Source organism: Pyrus communis, chromosome 1, assembly GCF_963583255.1.
Source record: "Pyrus communis chromosome 1, drPyrComm1.1, whole genome shotgun sequence".
NCBI lineage: Eukaryota > Viridiplantae > Streptophyta > Magnoliopsida > Rosales > Rosaceae > Pyrus > Pyrus communis.
The window spans coordinates 41,606,107-41,627,224 of NC_084803.1; the positions used below are offsets into that span (position 1 = coordinate 41,606,107).

The 21,118-nt window shown below is 37.6% G+C and overlaps 1 protein-coding gene across 2 annotated transcripts; it reads right to left on the minus strand.

The window, feature by feature from the left end:
* Window positions 1–9,936: 9,936 nt before the first annotated feature.
* On the minus strand, window positions 9,937–12,181 carry LOC137711660 (early nodulin-75-like). 2 transcript variants are annotated; one of them, XM_068450928.1, is made up of 2 exons: window positions 11,746–12,181; window positions 9,937–11,625 (listed from the first exon to the last, which is right to left on the minus strand). In XM_068450928.1, the coding sequence occupies exons 1-2, from the start codon at window positions 12,162–12,164 to the stop codon at window positions 10,221–10,223; spliced, it is 1,824 nt and encodes a 607-aa protein (XP_068307029.1). In that variant the 5' UTR covers window positions 12,165–12,181; the 3' UTR covers window positions 9,937–10,220. The 2 variants fall into 2 exon arrangements, with proteins under 2 accessions (XP_068307029.1, XP_068307020.1); XM_068450919.1 differs by having other exon boundaries at window positions 9,937–12,181.
* Window positions 12,182–21,118: the final 8,937 nt, after the last annotated feature.

Sequence of the window (21,118 nt, forward strand, 5' to 3'; positions counted from 1 at the left end):
ATTGGATTCTCTTATACCCATTTGACGTGGTTTTGATACCCCTCTTCTACAATTAGTCATCTACTTGAGTTGTAATTGCAGAGAGCGACTACGAGGTCGATCGAGGATGTTGCTCATCCTCATAGTCTTGATTAAATTAGAGACAGAGTTGGCTAACGGTGAGAAAGGGGTTGCTTGCCGTCGAGTGGGTGGATATGCGGCAGTGACTAATTTTCTTTGTAGGGATAGTTTAGGAATATCAGTGGGTGGGAAAAGAGTGTTTTTCATTTTTACCTTTAGAGTGGGGTGGGAAAATAAGGTGGGGTGGGTCTAGTAGCTCTCATTATTTAATACCAAGGTTATCTAACTTAGATTAACATTCGATACCCCATCATTCCATGCTTAGGCGGATCCGACGTACAAAAACGGCATTCCATCATGATCCATACCGCATGCGAGTGAAGCATAAGCTCTGTTTGTTTGGAAAGTCTATGAATGTTAATTTAAAAAAATAAAATAAAATATAAAAAAACTTCTGTTATAATTCGAGCAGCATTTTGTTTGAATCGGATTTCCAACATTTGCCTTTTGTATTTAAATCCAATCAATTTTCTTTTCTTCTTAAATGTTTGGCCTTAAATTGTCATTAAATGGGCAAGAGTTTGGCCACTGGGTAATTGGGGTATAGTCATTGACATTTAAACTCTAAGCTTAGCATATATGGATGGGGTTAAGCATCCTATTCTCCATCCCCTTGCTAAATATGTAGGCAGGATATGTAAAGACTAAGAAGCGTTTGGTGTTGAGGATTGGATTGAAATGCATAAAACATTTCAAGGTATGTTGAAAGAAAAATTGAAAACATTGTGGCCAACTTGGAAGTAGGAATCAATAAGAAAACTTAAGGCTAGTTTGGGATTATGATGCTTTTGAAAAGAAAAAAAAGCAACATGTTAAAAAATCTGGAACATCAAATATGTTTGGTTAAACAAAAAATAAAATAAAAATAAAAAACCGATGTCAATAATAGTAGAAAAGCAGAAGTAGAGCCTACCATGCTTATAAAAAAAACTTTTTTTTTTTTAACATAGTGATCAATGCCAATTTAATGAAATTTTCAAATGGCAAGTATACCCCCCAAATTTTACAAAATTACAATCTTTACCCTTACATTATTCTCTTTGGCAATTATTATATCACATTAAATATCATATCTTTTTTTTAGTCATTTAGCATATTCACAACAATTTTATATAAAAATTTACCAAACACTTAGACTTTTTGTTTTATTTATTTTATTTTTTTATAAGCAATTTTACAAAAAAAAAAAAAAATTACCAAACACTCTAATTTTATTTTACAGCTGTTTATTCTCACATCATAGTGGAAGTAGTTTGTTTTTTTATTTATTTTTTTTTTTTTTAACATAGCAATACCAAACTAGCCATTATTCACTACAATTATTCCTAAAATGGTAGGATGAAGGAGAAATTTCATTCATGTTTAGTCCCCTTTAATCCGATCCTCTATATAAAACGAGACCTAAAGTCAAGAATGTCATAAATAAAATAGGTTCCGAAAAACTATACAAATATAACCACTTGGATATATATATATATATATATATATATATATATATATATATATATATTTGTGGAGCACTTCAATTCAAATATTTTAAACTAAATTTGTGGTGTCAGTTAGTATTACGATTTAAAAGTATTTTTCTTCACTTGTAAGTGAGAGATCCCTTTTTTTTTTTTTTTTTTGAACAAACGATATTATCTACACTAAGGAGGTGGGGGAATGTGCTAAGCCTCACAATAGGCTAGCAATAATGTAGTTCAAATTCGCCTTTGGTGAGAGTTGCATGCATATCTAGAGAAGACCTATTCGACCTTCAATGCCACTAATATTGTCATACAACAACAATATAGGGCACCAAATTTTCAAATTTGATCTCTGTTTTACTTCTCGCTGAAAAGCAAAATCAACTTTTGATGAAAAATCATCAAGTTCAACCCATTGGCTCGAATGCTACGCTTGAAGCGCATGCGACTAATTCTAGCAGCCACAAACGACAGAAGAACCATCATAGCCGTGGAAATGGGCGGCAACTCTAGCCACGGGCCCAAGGTCAACAAAGCAAAGGCCTTGCCAAGGGAGGCCCCTAGCTTTAAGAACAATGGAAAAGCTACCATTTAATTGAATTCCATTACATTGTACATGTGATACCGTTGTGGATCAATGGACCATTGGTGTGACAGCCTGTCCCGGACTTTTCGTACCGTATGGGTGAAATGACGGTTTTGCCCCTAATGGATAATTGTTGTTTGTGTGGCTGTTTTGGGTTCTTGGTTGGTTGCATCCCAGCCACACATCCATCATCATCCTCATCCCATTCTCCTGTTGACCCTATCTATCCCGAGACCCCCTCTCTCTCTCCCATTCCTATCTTCTTGTACGGACAACACCATAACCCTTGGAAACTTCACGGATCATGGAAACAAATTACACAGTTGTGCTCGTGAGGTCCTTAGAAGTTCAACCAAACCCATTTCAGGTAAGGATACCTTCGTTTTCACGTCGAACTCGAGATCCCCGATTTTGGTCATTGTTCATGCACACGTTAATTCTTGTGTTTTTGGGAATTTCAAGCTTGTAGGAAGCTTGGTGAGGTTCTTAGGAGGTTCGGGGTGGTTTGTTTGAAGGTTTTGGACGTTGGGATCGTGAGTTGCAGGTTTGGCCGGAGTTGGTGGTGTTTTCCCAGCGAGTTTTTGTGGGTTTTAGTGCTTGAAAGTGGTATGGATTTGTTCTTCTTGTTGTAAGCTTCATTTTGGTACCAATTTTGTGAAATTTGGTTGAAAAACGAGTGAGATATCAAGTTTAGAAAATTTCCCGGTTTTCCGGTGCCGACAATGGCGCCGGAGTTTGGCCGGAGAAGATGACAGAATATTCCGTCAGTTTGGACGGAATATTCCTAACGGTGTTAATGGAATCAGTTAGATTTAACGAAATATTCCTGATGGCGTTAACTGACGCCGTCAGTGTGCCAGGCACGTGCCTGCACGTGGGCGGCGCGTACGGCGTCGAAAAATTATTTTTAAAATATGGGGATGTTCATGAGGTTGAGTAGATCACGTTGGTGTATTCATACACCCCATTTGAGCATTGTATGAGAAATTATTTCGTAATGTTGGTTATGTGCTTTAAAATTTACGTTTTTATAGTTGTTTCGCATATAGGTGAGACCTATCCCGAGGACGAGCACGATCACTCGAGGCAAGGGGCTTACGACCCTTCTACATACCAGTGAGTGGGCTTTTGGTTTTCCGTATATACCTATATACTTATGTTTTTCCCAGAAAGTGAAATGGAACGTTTATACGTTTATATGTCATGCAATATGTTTGCCGTTTAATTATGCATTATTAGTTGTATATATATATATATATATATATATGTTTGGTGTTGCGGACGCATAGGTAAGTGCCAAGTAAGTTATGGTTTATGTTTATGTTTAGTAGTGATTTGAGATGCATAGAGAGCTCATAACCTGCACCCCCGGTGTTAGTGTTCCCGCCCAGTGTTGGGCACAGTCCTTCACGTGATGTTCACCTCCCACACCACACGCTCATCTTGGATCCAAGTTAGGTGCACAGTCCTGTCATATAGACCACTTTAGGTGGTTCCGACTCGTAGGTAACCCGCAATTATTCACCCAGTCTTCACGTGATCGTAGCACTTGAGCGTACTTATTATACACCCGGTCCTGTCGTACATACCACTTTAGGTGGTTCCGACTTGTGTGCAGGTATAGTTAGTGAGTTGGAGATTTGATCTTTAAATTCAGCCGTACAGGTCACGTTAGGTGACTCCGGCTGACAGATTACATGGCATTGTTTGGCATTACCTGAGTACTTGCATTTTATTTCGAGGCATTTGGCATGGCATATTTCTGAGCATGGTTATTATATATATGTATATTCTATTTTTCTGGGAGGAATACAGGTTTTACGGCGAGGGGTTAGAACTTTGTTTATGAAATGATTTTTGAAAAGCTTTGTTTTTGCCCACTCACGCTTTCTGTTTTGCGCCCCTCCAGGTTCTAGTTTGGCTAGCGCTTTTGGTGGCTTCCCAGAGGATTTTCCCGGCTTATCTGACAGATTATCACCAATGTAGGACCACCTTTGGGTGTGTTTATTTAGTGTTGTTTCTCACACTTACGCTTGCACATGTATGTTATTTACTTTGTGTATAGCTAGGTTTGTTTTTATTCGTACTTTTATTATTATTTCTTAGCTTCCACACTGTGCACATGGTTACGTCACTTCCACATGATGGCCAGCATGCCCTGATCTCGGTCGGGGTGTGTCAATTGGTCACACATATATCGAGCTACCCCTGAGGCTATTGCCAAGTATCATTCCTGTCATGAGTCTAACCTTGCACATGTGGAACATCCCGACGATACTACCACAACTATAGAGGTTTCAAATTTTCAGGTGGCATCCACTCCTATGGAAGAATGAAGTTTGTTTTTCTAGAGATGTTCGGGTGGTTTTTACCCCTAGTTGTTGAACCCAATATGGAATAACTTGTTTGGTTTGGTTTGTTTTGAATTATGGATAATTATGTCATGGATATTATTTCTAAATTGATTAATTGAATGAATAAAATTATATATATATATATATATATGCATGTGATCGATTCAATTAATTTATTTCTAGGTATGACTAGTGGGGAAGTTAGTTGTTTGGTTGATAGTGCTACCACACACACCATCCTGCGTAAGCAACACTATCTTACTAACATCATACCTAAAAATGCACTTTTGACAACCCTTTCAAGTTCATCTAACTTGATGGAACAATACAGAAAGGCTCGTATAATGTTGTCTAATGGTATTGAATTAACCATTAAAAAGGCCCTCTATTTTCCTCGTTCCGAAAGAACATTGCTGAGTTTTAGAGATATTCGAGATAACAAATATCATATTGAAACCACTGAAGAAAATGATTATGATCATTTCTTACGAATAGGGCCAGAAGTGTATTCACAAGAAGTTGGAATGTCTCTTGAGTGGGTTGTACATCACAACTATTTGAGCTATAGAGACCTATCACATGGACGACCCTGAGCCTGGGTTCCAAACCACTTTCCTGTCTTGGCATGACCGGATGAGACATCCTAAACGGGATATGATGCGCCATATCCTTAAATCTTCATATGGGCATCATATAACCTCTTATACCGGATACTCGACTTGCAAAGCATGCTACTTGGGCTAGTTGAACACTCAACCTTTATCTACAAAGATTAATCAGAATCCTCCAAAGTTTTTTTAGAGGATTCAAGGGGATATTTTTGGACCTATCCAACCAACATGTGGACCATTTAGATACTTCATGGTGTTGGTTGATGCATCGACACGTAGGTCATATGTCCGCTTAATGTCCACATACAAAGCTGCTTTTGCGAAACTCTTAGCTCAAATCATTAAACTTAGGGCTCCACCCTGATTATCCGATTTAGTAAATTTGACTAGATTATGCTAGAAAGTTTACGTCACAGTCCTCTGATGATGATTGCATGTCAATTGGGATTGAAGTTGAGCATCTTGTACCCCATGTTCATACCGAAAACGGTCTAGTAAAAAGCTTTCATAAAGCACATTTAATCGATAACTTAGACTTTGGTTATGTGAACCAAATTGCCGGTATTTTCCTAGGGCTATGCTATTCTGCATGCAGTTATGTTGGTTTGCTTGAAGCCCACCAATACCCAATCTCTTTCACCGTTATAGTTGGTCATTGGATACAAGTCTGATGTCTTACATTTAAGTGTGTTTGGGTGCGCAGTCAATATGTCAATAACGACGCCACTACATACCAAAATAGGTCCTTAGAAAAGAATGTGAATTTATGTCGGTTATGATTTGCCATCAATTATTCGCAATTTAAAGCCCTTGACATGAGATCTCTTTACCGCATGTTTTGCAGATTCACTTTGATGAGACAATCTTGCCATCGTTAGGAGGAGATAAGAATGTTAACGTTTCTATATAACGTCACAAATTGTCGTGGTATGCTCCCAATATGTCTCATTTAGATCCCCACACTGCCCAGTCTAAAACTGGAGTACGTCGTATTCTAGGTCTTTAAAGAATTGCTCAAAGCATGTCGAATGCTTTTACTGATCTAAATAAGTTGACGAAATCATAAATACCAATTACAAACGCACCTGCAAGGATCGATGTACTTTAGGTAACATCGCCTCAGAAGAATGAGTCGTCGCCGAATGAAGGTCAGCCGCACCTCCCACGCAGGCTAGTACATTGTCAACTAGCCAATCATCTACTCCTACCCTGAAGCATGACATACCTCATAGTTCAAAGGATTTACAACCACGGAAGAGGAAAACGGCACAAACTAGTGATTATAGTATGAATTCAACCATCGCTTACTCATATGTTCCAACATATGAGGTTATTCTAGATTACGGTGATGTCTTAGACAAGACAAATCGGCCTCCCAAGAATCATGAGATTCGGTCCATTACGCAGTATTGGATAAGATTTGAAATCAGAATAAGATGATTGTCGACGATGCCTTTGCATACACAGTAACCATTGACTTCATGCTTATTTTGGTTCAGTTTCAGAAATAGTGTGAGTTATTTTTTTGTAGTTCCATAGATAGTATGAGTTATTTTGGTTTAGTTTCAAAAATAGTGTGAGTTATTTTGTTCAGTTTCAAAAATAGTGTGAGTTATTTTGCTATAGTGTCACATCCCAGCCTGGGCCCCTACCACATCTTGGGCTCAACTCCACCGTAGTATGATATTGTCCGCTTTGGGCCCCGACCACACCTCACGGTTTCGTTTCTGGGAACTCACACGAGAATTTCCCAGTGGGTCACCCATCCTGGGATTGCTTTCGCGTGAACTTGCTTAACTTCGGAGTTCCTACGGAACCTAAAGCCAATGAGCTCCCAAAAGGCCTCGTGCTAGGTAGAGATGGGAATATACATATAAGGCTTACAAGATCCACTCCCTTGGGCGACGTGGGATGTAACAATCCACCCCCCTTAGGGGCCCGACATCTTCGTCGACACACTTCCGGCTAGGGATTGGCTCTGATACCAAATTGTCACATCCCGAGCTTGACTCCATCGTAGCACAATATTGTCCACTTTGGGCCCTGACCACGCCTTCACAGTTTTGTTTCTGGGAACTCACACGAGAACTTTCTAGTGGGTCACCCATCCTGGAATTGCTCTCCGCGCGAACTCACTTAACTTCAGAGTTCTTACGGAACCCGAAGCCAGTGAGCTCCCAAAAGGCCTCGTGCTAGGTGGAGATGTGAATATTCATATAAGGCTTACAGGATTCACTCCCCTGGATGATGTGGCATGTAACATATAGTTTCAGAAATAGTGTTGATTATAGGGCAGTACCCAAATTGAACAAAAATATATCCATTTACATATTAATTCTCCCAAGAGTAGTTGTATTAAAGGTATGTTTAGAAGTGACTCCGGATTTCCAAAACCACTTGTGGCATAAGTATTCGCCTCTCTTGTGTTTTCCTAGAAATTCACTTCCAAAACATTTAAATCGTGAATTAGTGTTACAAATTTAGGGGTTAGACGAATATGCATATAGAGGAAAATGTTGGTGGAGGTTTGGGAATTATACGAAGGAATGGAATTGGTCATCAATAAAAAGTAAATAAAAATCTCTAATTAAATAGAAAAAACAAATAATCTCCATTGGAGCTCTGGATTGACCATGACTTCTGTCCCACTTCCTTATCCCATTAATCCCTCCATATTTATAGAGCCAAACTGCATTCCATGGAGTTGAAATTCAAGGTTTTCGTGATTTTTCTGCTGTTGTTTGCTTTTATTTTTTATTTTTTAAAATTCTTTTTCTGAATACTTTTGGGCCAAGCAACAATGCTCCCAATAGCAAACCCTGATCTTAATATCCCACTCAATTCGAACAGCAAGACACCAAAGATTGGAAGATTGAATTGAAGTCAGTGGACCCAAGCTTTTCGTCGGTTGAGATTTTGGGCCAGAGCGGGTCTGAGGAAGCAGTGAGGGCGATACCCGAATGTTCGTCGACAAGGCAACAATCTCTCCTCTCCTCTCCTCTCCTCTTCTTCTTCGCGAGAAGATTGTCATTTTCATGTCATGAAGAAATGGGGGAGACACATATGGGGGTGACAGAGAATAGCAAAGAGATGAAGATAGATGTTAAACGGACAAAAAATTGGTGTCAGGGCAAAATAAAAAATTCATTGTTTTCACTCTTTTAATTGAACTGGCTTAGTATTGGACTTTGTCCTAACCATTAAATAAAGTTATTATATAGTTTTTTTTTTTTTTTTTGTTAACATTCAAAGTTTTCAAGCCATTTTCATTAGTTTTCTTTTTTAAAATTTGTTTTTCTTTTAATTATAAATTTGCTTATTGACATGATTTTCATACACCATTACATTCTGAGGGCCTATTTATAATTTTTGGATAGGGCCACTAAATTCAGGAGGGCCTAATTATAGATTTGCTTATTGACATGATATAGAGACGGCACTAATCGTCGGCATCCGCCTCTCTTTATTTACCATATCAGTTTGGTAGCTTTGATGTGTGCTTAACTGATCGTGGACAAATTTTCCATGGGATCATGGGACAATGACTTGCAATCTAACTTCGTACTTTTCTCTTTCTTCTTACCTTCTGAATATTGACATAGATCAAAATTTTCGCACTTATTTTGTGTGTGACTTTTTTGTAGTTTCTATTCTAGATTGGTATGTATTAAGTTTATGAGAACAAATTTAAGACGGATTATGTTTACTAACACGTGTCAATACGATAGAGGCCACATAGATGTCACACGCAAAATGAGTACAGAAGATTTGAACTCATATTGATATACATGTTAATTTGCCTTTTGGGGTTTCAAAAAGAGCAACTCAACCAAAAAACATACCTAATTTGTATGATTTTTGAAGATACCACTTTAACGTAGTGGTGGAAAGCAACCATGCTAATGCCATGTGCAGATTTGATCCACATCAATTATCCTCCCCTCTAACAACTTACTATTTAACCCACTAACGCTATTGCTTACTTAAAAAAAAATTAATTATTTTATTTTATTCCCACATTTACTAGCACCAAGTATCAATCTACAGTAGAATAATTGTTCGAGCTTTGGCCAAGACAAGGTTGTTATTTGGCAATATCGTCAAGTTATTATCATTTAAACATAAAAATTAGAAATAAAAACAAAAACAAAAATAAAAAGCAATAGTTTATTATTCTTTATTGGTGTTACTATTGAGAATGAATCTCACACGTGAAAATTGATAGACATTGCATGTACTTATAAGTAATTAGGCAACTCCTCATATTGCCAATTGGTTTTTTGATGGAACCTCAACTTCGTTCATGGTATCAGAACAAGATTGTCCCACGTGTGAAGCCCAACAGCTACATGCTCCCCATATTAAGCGATTGGTGTTGTCCACGTGTTAGACTTAAAAATTAACCACACGTGAAGAGGCGTGTTGAGAGTGAATCTCACATCAAAAAGAAGAGGAATCTTGCATGTACTTATAAGTAATTGGGTTACTTCCCACATTGCCAATTGGTTTTATGGTTAAACCTCAAAGTTCTTTTTTTTTTTTTTTTTTTTTTTTTTTTTGATACACACACACACACACACATACATATATATTTATTAAGGAGAGCTTGAGAGTTTGAAACTACTACAATAATTTACAAAAAATTAAGTTTTGAACCCAAAACCTATATGTAAAAACCCAACACTCTATTAGCTAAAATATTTAACACATGCAAAATTTTATTTTTCACTGATAGTCCATCACAGAAGGCCAAATTTCTGAACAATTTTAATTAGCTACACCGAATGAGAATGAAATAAAACGAAAAGAGTGCATAGTTCATATATAAATATTTATAATCAGATCACAGATGACACTGGATGCTATACATGAGAAGAGCGTACAACTCTATATCTCTGAACTAATCCTCAATTGCTAGCTAGCCGAGCGCTAAATACCACGATGGTACCAAGTAGTACAAATAGTGGCATGCATGCAACTACGTTCGTACGTAATAGTTGTAATAGATGATCACTCTTATTCTACATAATAATATATGGAACCGAGCTAGCAAGCTAGTCATCCATGCATGCATGCATCATCAGTTGGGAAATGGAGGCTTGTGTGGTGGTTTTTGAGGTGGCTTGACAGGGCGAGTTGGGGGCTTCTTCCCAGTACCAGTTGGGGGTTTTAGTTTCCGAGGTGGCTTGTGATCTGAGTCTCTTCCCTCCTCCACCACATTCTCTTCAAGATGACGATCATGATGAGGTGGCTCATCTCCCTTACCCTTCGGTGGCTTATCTCCCTTACCCTTTGGAGGCTGCTCAACTGGCTTTGGTTTTGGGTCGTGTTCAGGGAATGGCTTGTGATCTCCGTCGTCATTATGTTCAAGTGGGGTTGGTGGCTTGCCTATTGGAGGTGGCTTTGGCTTCTTTTCCTTAGGAGGCAATTTCCCATCCAATGACTCTGCCTCTAATAAACGACGTCCGGTGTTTTGTTCATTGTGAGGTGGCTTGTGCTCCGGTGGTGGCTTCTTTCCCTTAGGAGGTGGTGGCTTCTTTCCCTTAGGAGGCAATTTCTCATCCAATGACTCTGCCTCTAATAAACGACGTCCGTTGTTTTGTTCATTGTGAGGCGGCTTGTGCTCCGGTGGTGGCTTCTTTCCCTTAGGAGGCAATTTCCCATCCAATGACTCTGCCTCTAATAAACGACGTCCATTGTTTTGTTCATTGTGAGGCGGCTTGTGCTCCGGTGGTGGCTTCTTTCCCTTAGGAGGTGGTGGCTTCTTTCCCTTAGGAGGCAATTTCCCATCCAATGACTCTGCCTCTAATAAACGACGTCCGTTGTTTTGTTCATTGTGAGGCGGCTTGTGCTCCGGTGGTGGCTTCTTTCCCTTAGGAGGTGGTGGCTTCTTTCCCTTAGGAGGCAATTTCCCATCCAATGACTCTGCCTCTAATAAACGACGTCCGTTGTTTTGTTCATTGTGAGGCGGCTTGTGCTCTGGTGGTGGCTTCTTTCCCTTAGGAGGCAATTTCCCATCCAATGACTCTGCCTCTAATAAACGACGTCCGTTGTTTTGTTCATTGTGAGGCGGCTTGTGCTCCAGTGGTGGCTTCTTTCCCTTAGGAGGTGGTGGCTTCTTTCCCTTAGGAGGCAATTTCTCATCCAATGACTCTGCCTCTAATAAACGACGTCCGTTGTTTTGTTCATTTTGAGGCGGCTTGTGCTCCGGTGGTGGCTTCTTTCCCTTAGGAGGTGGTGGCTTCTTTCCCTTAGGAGGCAATTTCTCATCCAATGACTCTGCCTCTAATAAACGACGTCCGTTGTTTTGTTCATTGTGAGGCGGCTTGTGCTCCGGTGGTGGCTTCTTTCCCTTAGGAGGTGGTGGCTTCTTTCCCTTAGGAGGCAATTTCCCATCCAATGACTCTGCCTCTAATAAACGACGTCCGGTGTTTTGTTCATTGTGAGGCGGCTTGTGCTCCGGTGGTGGCTTCTTACCCTTGGGAGGTTCATCATGACCTGGGCTTCCCTTGTTCTTCGGTGGTGGCTTTTCTCCTTTTTGGGATTCCTGATCACCTGGGTGTCCTGGTTTGTGCTCGGGCGGTGGCTTCTCTCCTTTCTTCGGTGGTTCATCACCTGGTTGTCCTGGTTTGTGCTCTGGTGGTGGCTTCACAAACTCTGGATCCTCAGTGTGCTCGTGGGGTGGCTTTTGTCCCTTTGGAGGCTGATTGTGCTCTTGAGGTGGCTTTTGTCCCTCGGGAATTTTGCCTTCCACCTCTAGCAAGTGGTGTTCATTGTGTGGTGGCTTGTGCTTGGGTGGAGGCTTCTCTCCTTTGCCCTTGAGGGGCTCGTTATGTTGGGTTGGGGGCTTCTTCTCTGGGAATGGGAAAGGCTCTTCCTTGTTAAGTGGGGTTGGAGTCTTGTGATTTGGTGGGTTGTGGGAAGGAGGAGGCTTGGGAATTGGGGGTTTCAGGGCAAGAGAAGGAGTTGAAGTGGTGAAAACCACCACTCCGACAAGAAAAACTAGCAAGTAATTGGGAGACATCTTTAGACTCTTATGTTCTGGGATGGTTCGAAACTAGTAGAAGTGAGTGGCTTTTTATAGTGATGGGGCAACACTGAGGTCATGACACATGTCACCATGCACTTGGATTTTTTTACTGAAATGTGTGGACTCGTTGAATTTTGTATGGTTTGGTTTCTGTTATCTTTGTACAATTTTTATATGAGGAGGGGTCCATTTAGGGTCCTATTTGAGTTGAAATGTTTGACAACTTTTACGTTCATGCCACGCAGGGGACCTGTAGGAAAGCTAAATTACACGATTGAGTGTTCACAACTCACATGCAGACAGTGACCTGGTACTCCAGCATCACTGATCGATATTATATTAGAAGATAATGTTTTAACTTTAGAAAGGACAAGACAAATAGAAAATATAGCGAGTTGCTTTTGCACGGTGTCTTTTAAACAAGTTGGAGAAAACAATGGTACTTTCTTTTCGAAATAAGTTCGACCTAAATGGCCTTCTATATTCGTCCATATAGCCGACTATATATGCACAAATAATTTTCAAGTTTGCTCTTCCATAAACTAGAAATATTGACTCAAATATTTTACGTTAATGCTACAAAAATATTGAGCTAATGATTTAGTAAAACAAACAATCCTTTGTAAAGTTATTCACGCACAAATTATATATTAGTCCATCGAATTGCAGTATATATCTCGAATATAAAAGAGATTCACTTCAGCAAATTTAGAGACTTATACCATGTTAACAGACTGTAGCGTAGACCAAATTGTTGTAAGAAATGAAACTCACTCGTGCATCAAATAAATATGGTACACAAGACATTACTCTTTCTTTTTGTTCTATTCCAACGATATATATGATTTTACTTAATCTAAATGACAGAGAGGTGAACTCGGGTGTGAAACACAAAACATATTCTTCCTTTTTCACGTTGAAGCTCAAGTGATCGGATGATAATTAGTGCCGCCCTCAATGGTTTACAGATATGGTTTATCAAGTTGTGACAAGATTACGTGTGGCTTTAGGTTCTTTTTCAAGTAGTGATTCACGATGCTGTCTTATTATATGCTATCCAACATTCAGCGGCTCCCATAATCATTTTAAGGAAATAAATTATGGAAACTATATTCACTTTTGGAAAAAGCTAGCATGATGAAATTAATAGGATAAAATCATCGGTCCACAGATTTTGCTTGTTTCTACGAAGATCTTGTGTATCCGGTCGAATGATGGACGATATTTTACCGACTGTATATTTTATTTGTTTTAAGCTTTTTTGTCAATTGCTACTAATCCCTATATCAGCGAGCCCGCAATGGTCTTTCTCCTTTTTCCACTTAGGATGACGACCTGTATTTAAAGTTGATATAAACGACATTAAATCGCAAGCTGTTTTAGTGCATAGTTTATGTGGCTAGATAGCAGCTAGCTAGTTAAGCAGAGGCTGGCATGATTTCACGTAAACGACATTAAGCAATTTCAAGAACCGATGTTATAAGAGTTGAGTGTATCTGTGGTACTTAACTTAAGTGTTTTACAAGTTTTGTCAAGAGCATTGAAATCTTTTCTTTTCTGTTATGTGTGAATGACTGAAGGGAGAAACTCTTAGTACCCATTTGAATGGAGGAATTCCAAATCTATGGATTTTTTGATAAAATTAAAAGATTAAATTGGTTGTTTCAACTATTACAATCATTATATGCGACTATTTGAACACGTGAAGGAAGAAAGCAAGTGAGTTTCAAATAATTCCTTGCACATTCAAAGGTGGAGCCATGAAGAGACCAAAATGGTCTCGGGCCCATCCTGACATTCTTTTTTTCACTCAAAAAATTTAAGTATTTATAATTTTCAAGGTTTTTCATAGGCTTAGGGCCCTAATCCAACGTTTTTACTTTAATTTCTTTAATTGGATTTGATTTGAGGTTGGTGGCTCCTATAGAGTTTGGGCAATTCGTTGCTTGGACTTTGAGAAGGCCTTGGTTTTAGGATCAGTGGAGGGAGAGAGAGAAAGAAAGTCAGAGAGGCTTGGGGTTTAGATTTAATGAAGTGGATGATGAGGACGACACCATACCAGACCTAAACGACATTGGTCGGTTATTCACCACACAACATAGTAATTTATGGAAAATCAGGAAAGTGTTTTAGATTGAGACATTTGGGTTCCTTCTAGACTAAAATTCTGACTCCGCCACTCTGCATATTGTTATTTCAAATTCATTTAAACGAACTACTTTGTGTGTAGTTGTAATCTTATTTGTCAATTCCAAATTACGTTTCTCTTAACTTTCCATGCAAAGAGAGCATTTTGATACTTCTCTTCCATTCTTAAAAGGTTTCCACAACTCGAAGCCTCTGGACCAGTCAAAAAATGCAGAGAAGTTAAAAGTCAAAAGGTATATATAGCTTCCGTGATATAGATGCAACGTGGACGAAATTTCCTTTTGTTTGTTTTCGGGTTTATATGTGTGCGTTTGCATGTGCATGCATGCATGCATATATATATGTTGTCGGTGCAGTGACATTGTGTGAAAGCATGAAAGCAGTTGTATGAGTCATGTGGCTGCTTTTGCTACAGGATCTGAAAAAAATTCTCAGAGTCACCTCGGCATGTAAGGTTACCAATTTATTTATGTTAAATTTCAAGTAGACGGGTCATGGGTCGACTCCAACAACATCGATATTGTTCTCACTTGACCACCTGCTCAATCTGTCAAGTGTGAGGTTTTAATACAAAATGTCTCAGTATTAGTTAGAGTAGAATAATTCTAAATAAATTACTTGTTCTCAAGCTCTGTGGTCGATATGGGATAGAGAAATTCCAACAATTTATGCTATAACATTTATGTACTTATTCAAAATCATATTCTCTAGGTCCCTAATATTCATCAATTATGTTATTCATGTAGATGGTTTAGTAGCACATTGGGATAGTGTCACACTAGGGTTTAGTAGCACAATGTTATTCATGTAGACGGTTTAGTAGCACGATGGGATAGTGTCACATCACAAAGTTCATGATGAAGAGATTTTTTATTTGACGACGTCGCTTCATCTGGAGGTCAAAAATCAACTAATTAGGTTGTTAATGGATACTCATTAAAATTCATTTAGTTTAATTTCACCTTACATTATCGTCACAACTATCAATCTCACCTTTATATTATAGTGATATCAAATTAAACAGGTCTTAATGGGTACCTATTAACAATTTAATGAATTGATTAGCAGCCTCTAACTTCACCAAGTAGCTAGAGTTACCATTACTTACAACTGTACCACATACATACTTAATTTATTATATTAATCTTAAGTTCCAAATTAATCAGTTATCATGTTATTTATACAGCCTACAAAATTACATGAATTAGTAACGTAGTCACAGTACAAAGTTTCTGAAGATTCTTTTCGGCAATTTTGTACCTCGCCTTTCAACTTGTGGGACATCCTGTTGACTCTTTGTACTACCCTAGTAATTGAGACGAAGTAGGCCAGACTTCTATGCATTTCACAATATAAAGCAGAACATAGTATCAAGGCACGCATGTGGACACAATTAAGTATTCCGTTATATTTTGCAGGTGGTTTTGTACCGGTCCTCGCATATATGTTCACAAGCAGTACATAAAGTCGACATTATGATGAGAACCCTGGTTGATCTCGGCGGCTCTGCCGACATGTGCTTCACAGCTTAGGGTATTGACAAAGATAAATTATATATAGTTGTTTTTCTTTATTTTTATACAAGCACTAGTGTGGTGAAATTGAACTCAACACATTCAATGCATATGAAATATTTTTAACCAATTGAGCTATGAATTTCTTACAGTATTATTATTATATATTGTCAAAATTTTAGAAAGGCGAGCTTAATGGTTCAACACCAATATTGTTCCCAAGTTAACCATTTGCAGCCTAAGAGGTGTAAGATTTTTTTCCTTAAGACATCGGCATATTTAGGATAAAACTATTGTATATAATTTGTAATATTTTGTCAAATCTCCAATGTGGGATTTCCGCGCTACCTCACGTGGAACCATATCTCCAGTCGGCCACACGAGAAGAGAACTTCAACAGTGGGAATGGAAAGACAAGCACGTGAATGTTGAATATAAGTCCCACATTGGAGAATTAACAATATATAAGTATATGAGTTCACTCCTAAAAATAGAGACGTCTTTGTGATAAAACTCAGCAGCCAGTAATAGGTGATTAAGTTAGGATAATATTGGTGTGGTTAGGAGTGGGCCAGTGATTATCTCCTTGATGATCGGACATGGTACTAAAGCAGGTTTGATTATCAGTCCATGTGGGTGTCATGCTTGAGTGATTTTGATTAATGTAACACCCTGCTTCCACACTTAATCTCGGATGTGGGATCGGCTACACTTGTGGCCCACTATGTTTTGGTCACATGGGAGGGGGCGTGTTGAATATAAGTCCCAAATCGGGAGATTAAGAAAATAAGGTACAATATATGAATTCACTCTTAAAAACACCGTGGTCTTTTGTGATAAACCCAATACTTAGTAATAGGTGATTAAGATGAGACAAAATTGGTGTGGTTAGGGGTGGTCTATGGCCTGTTTCTCTAATTATTTGACAGTGAATATTACGCACTCGAAACAAACCAATAATGGGATCCAAAAAAAAGTACAAACCCAATATTTGGGCCTAGAAAAATAGCTCTGATATCATATTAAAGTTTCATAGAGATGAGTAGAATGACCCTACAGCAATATTGACTCTAACTTAACCACATGTAGTCCAATAGATGTGAGATCTTATCCTAAAAGACTTTAATGTAAAATGAAACCATTTGTATGTAAATCATAATATGTTTTGTCTATTCCGATCACAGCCACGACCTCGTTTGGCAGCTCAAACAGTACTGACTATTTCTGTTGGATAGGATAAATAGTTACCGGATAGTACTGACTAAATTAGTCAAGCATTGGGTGCAGTATCGGACTAATGACCGTATTATTTATACTGTGTTTGGTACTGAACCGAATAAGAAAAGGGAAGGAAAAAAAAAATTGACAAATCTTTGTTTGTTTGTTGAACTTTTCTCATATTTATACCTATTCAAAACCACACAAATTTTCAAATAACAAAAAAAAGTAGTAAATTCTATACATCAAAATTCAAAATATTTTCCAATAACATAAAAGAAGGTTCACAAAACACAACTACAGTTGTTACGTTATATACATTCATCCAACCACATATCCAAGTTCACAAAATATACAAATGCAAGTTGGTTTCAGTAACAAACAAATTGTTCAGATAGCCAAAATATATGCATGTTGCTGCTTTGCTTTCAGTAAGAAGCAATTTGTCCAAGTAGCCAAAATACATACATGGTGCAACTTTTAACAAAAGATATGCATGCTGCTTTTAACAAAATATATTGTTGTTGTTTTCCAAGTACCCAAAACATATATCACCTGCATGTATGAATAGATATCTAAAGACCATGTGCAGGTATCCATATTTCACCCATTATATGACTCACAAAAGCTCATGTTTCAATAATGATGCTGTATGGAGGAACATGACCACAACAACATATAGAAACATGAGGACCCGGTTTTTCTATGTGTACCATCCACAAATTTGCTACATCTGTATTTCCTAATTGATAAAGCAAAGGGTTAAAATTTCAGTTTTTTTCTTTTCTGTTCAATTGATGAAAAGGGGCCAATTTTTGGCTAAAAATCTGACCTGCAAACAGTTGAAATCATCGAAAAAACCCCGCTAATTATCTGCAATTAGAATTACCATCTACAATTCTAAGACAATTTTATATATGGGATCCAAATTTAATAAACAGACAAGGGATTTGTTCAAGGAAAAGGAGCAAATACCAGCACTGCATGAGGTACGGGGTCCTTCTGCAAATCCTTGAGCTCCTTCAAGATGCGTTTAGATGCCATGACAACACCTACAAACACACACAACCTGCAAATCCTTGAGCTCCTTCAAGAATAAGAATAGAACGAGACAAAATCCTACTCTAACTTTTTGTTATGCAAATTTATTTGATGCCCAATCTCACCGTTATATTTTAGTGATATCAAATTAAACAGTGTACTCGTTAACAATCTAATGGATTGATTAGCAGCCTCTAACTTCACCAAGTAGCTAGAGTTGCCATTAGTTACAACTATGACACATACATACTTATTTCTTATATTAATCTTAAGTTTCAAATTAATCATTTATCGTGTTATTTATACAGCCTACAAAATTACATGAATTAGTAACATAGTCACAGTACAAAGTTTCTGAAGATTCTCTTTGGCAATTTTGTACCTCAGCCTTTCAACTTGTGGGACATCCTGTTGACTCTTTGTATAACTATCCTAGTAAGTGGAAGTAGGATTATCTCTCCTCTTTTTTTCCCTCCTCTTCCCCTCCTTTCTATTTGAACGGTCACGGTTAAATCACGTCAACATCTTATATTAATTTTTTTATAAAAAAAAAAGAAAGATAAAATTTAAGAATGTGAGAAGAGGGGATGGAAGGGGATGAAAAAAGGAAGGGAGAGAATCTTAGTCTTAATCAGTGAGACCAAGTAAGCCAGATTTTTATGCATTTCACAACATAAAGCATAACATAGTATCAAGGCATGCATGTGGACACAATTAAGTATTCCGTTATATTTTTCAGGTGGTTTTGTACTGGTCCTCGCATATATGTTCACAAGCAGTATATAAAATCGACATTATGATGAGATACCTGGTTGATCTCTGCGGCTCTGCCGACATGTTCTCCACAGCTTAGGGTATTGACAACGATAAAATATAGTTGTTTTTCTTTATTTTCATACAAGCACTAGTGTGGTGAAATTGAACTCAACACATCCAATGCATATGAAATATTTTTAACTAATTGAGCTACGAATTTCTTACCGTATTATTATTATATATTGTCAAAATTTTAGAAAGGCGAGCTTAATGGATCAACACCAATATTGTTCCCAAGTTAACCATTTGTAGCTTAATAGGTGTAAGAGTTTTTCCTTAAGACCTCGGAGTATTTTGGATAAAACTATTGTATATAATTTGTAATATTTTGTCAAATCTCCAATGTGGGATTTCCGCGCTACCTCACGTGGAACCATATCTTCAGTCAGCCACATGTGAACAGAAACATTGGGAATGAAAAGACAAGCACGTGAATGTTGAATATAAGTCCCACATCAGAGAATTAACAATATATAAGTATATGAGTTCACTCCTAAAAATAGAGACGTCTTTGTGATAAAACTCAGCAGCTAGTAATAGGTGATTAAGTTAGGATAATATTAGTGTGGTTAGAAGTGGGCCAGTGACTGGTCTCCTTGATGATCAAACATGGTACCAAAGCAGGTTTGATTATGAGTCATGTGGGTGTCATGCTTGAGTTATTGTGATTAATGTAACACCATGCTTCCACACTTAATCTCGGATGTGGGATCGGCTACACTTGTGGTCCACTATGTCATGGTCACATGGAAGGTGGCGTGTTGAATATAAGTCCCAGATCGGAAGATTAAGAAAATAAGGTATAATAAGTGTATGAATTCACTCTTAAAAACACCGCGACCTTTTGTGATAAATCCAATACTCAGGGGTGGCCTGTGGCCCTGTGGCCCGTTTCTCTAATTATTTGAAAGCGAATATTACGCACTCGAAACAAACCAATAATGGGATCCAAAAAAAGTACAAACCCAATATTTGGGCCTAGAAAAATAGCTCTGCAAGATATCATATTAAAGTTTCAAAGAGATGAGTAGAACGACCCTACAGCAATATTGACTCTAACTTAACCACATGTAGTCTAATAGATGTGAGATCTTATCCTAAAAGACTTTAATGTAAAATAGAACTATTTGTATATAAATCATAATATATTTTATCAAACCTCCAATGTGTGATTTCCAACATATAGCCCGACTATTATACATCAAAGATTTCCACCAAGTAACTAAGAAGAAAAATAATGAATCAGCTATTAATTGGAAGACGTACCACAAGTTAATACCATAATATACTAAAAAATTTAAGTACATATGTTAGAAAGTTAATGGATTCATTTAGGACAATATTATATAATTCGTATTGTATTTCTAGATAGTAGGATTTTCTTATTGTACGAGAAATACTCATGTATATATTTTCTACGTATCAATGAGAATTATTCATCCAAGCTTAAATAAATTTTCTATATGTTATACAGAGCAAGTTGCGAAATTCCAAGTTTATCTTCATTTTTTTCCTTTTTGTCGTGTTCCTTTAACATGGGACCAAAGATGCAGATTTTAAATTGCAGCTATGGGTGTCTATTCCGATCACAGTCATGACCTCGTTTGGCAGCTTGGGTTGTACTGACTATTTCTGTCGAATAGGATAAATAGCCACTGGATAGTACTGACTAAATTAGTCAAGCGTCTGGTGCAATATCGGACTAATGACCGTATTATTTATACTGTGTTTGGTACTGAACCGAGTAAGAAAATGGAAGAAGAAAAACAAATTGACAAATCTTTGTTTGTTTGTTGAACTTTTCTCATAGTTATACTTATTCAAAACCACACAAATCTTCAAATAACAAAGAAAAGTAGTAAATTCCATACATCAAATTCAAAATATTTTCCAATAACATAAAAGAAGGTTCACAAAACACAATTACAGTTGTTACGTTATATACATTAATCCAACCACATATCAAAGTTCACAAAATATACAAATGCAAGTTGGTTTCAGTAAGAAACAGCTTGTCCAGATAGCCAAAATATATGCATATTGCTGCTTTGCTTTCAGTAAAAAGCAATTTGTCCTAGTAGCCAAAATACATACATGCTGCAACTTTCAACAAAAGATATGAATGCGGTTTTTAACAAAATATATTGTTGTTGTTTTCCAAGTACCCAAAACATATATCACCTGCATGTATGAATAGATAACTAAAGAACA

Coding starts and splice junctions, on each gene's coding strand:
- LOC137711660 (XM_068450919.1), bottom strand. CDS start 12,164: ATGTCTCCCAATTACTTGCTAGTTTTTCTTGTCGGAGTGGTGGTTTTC.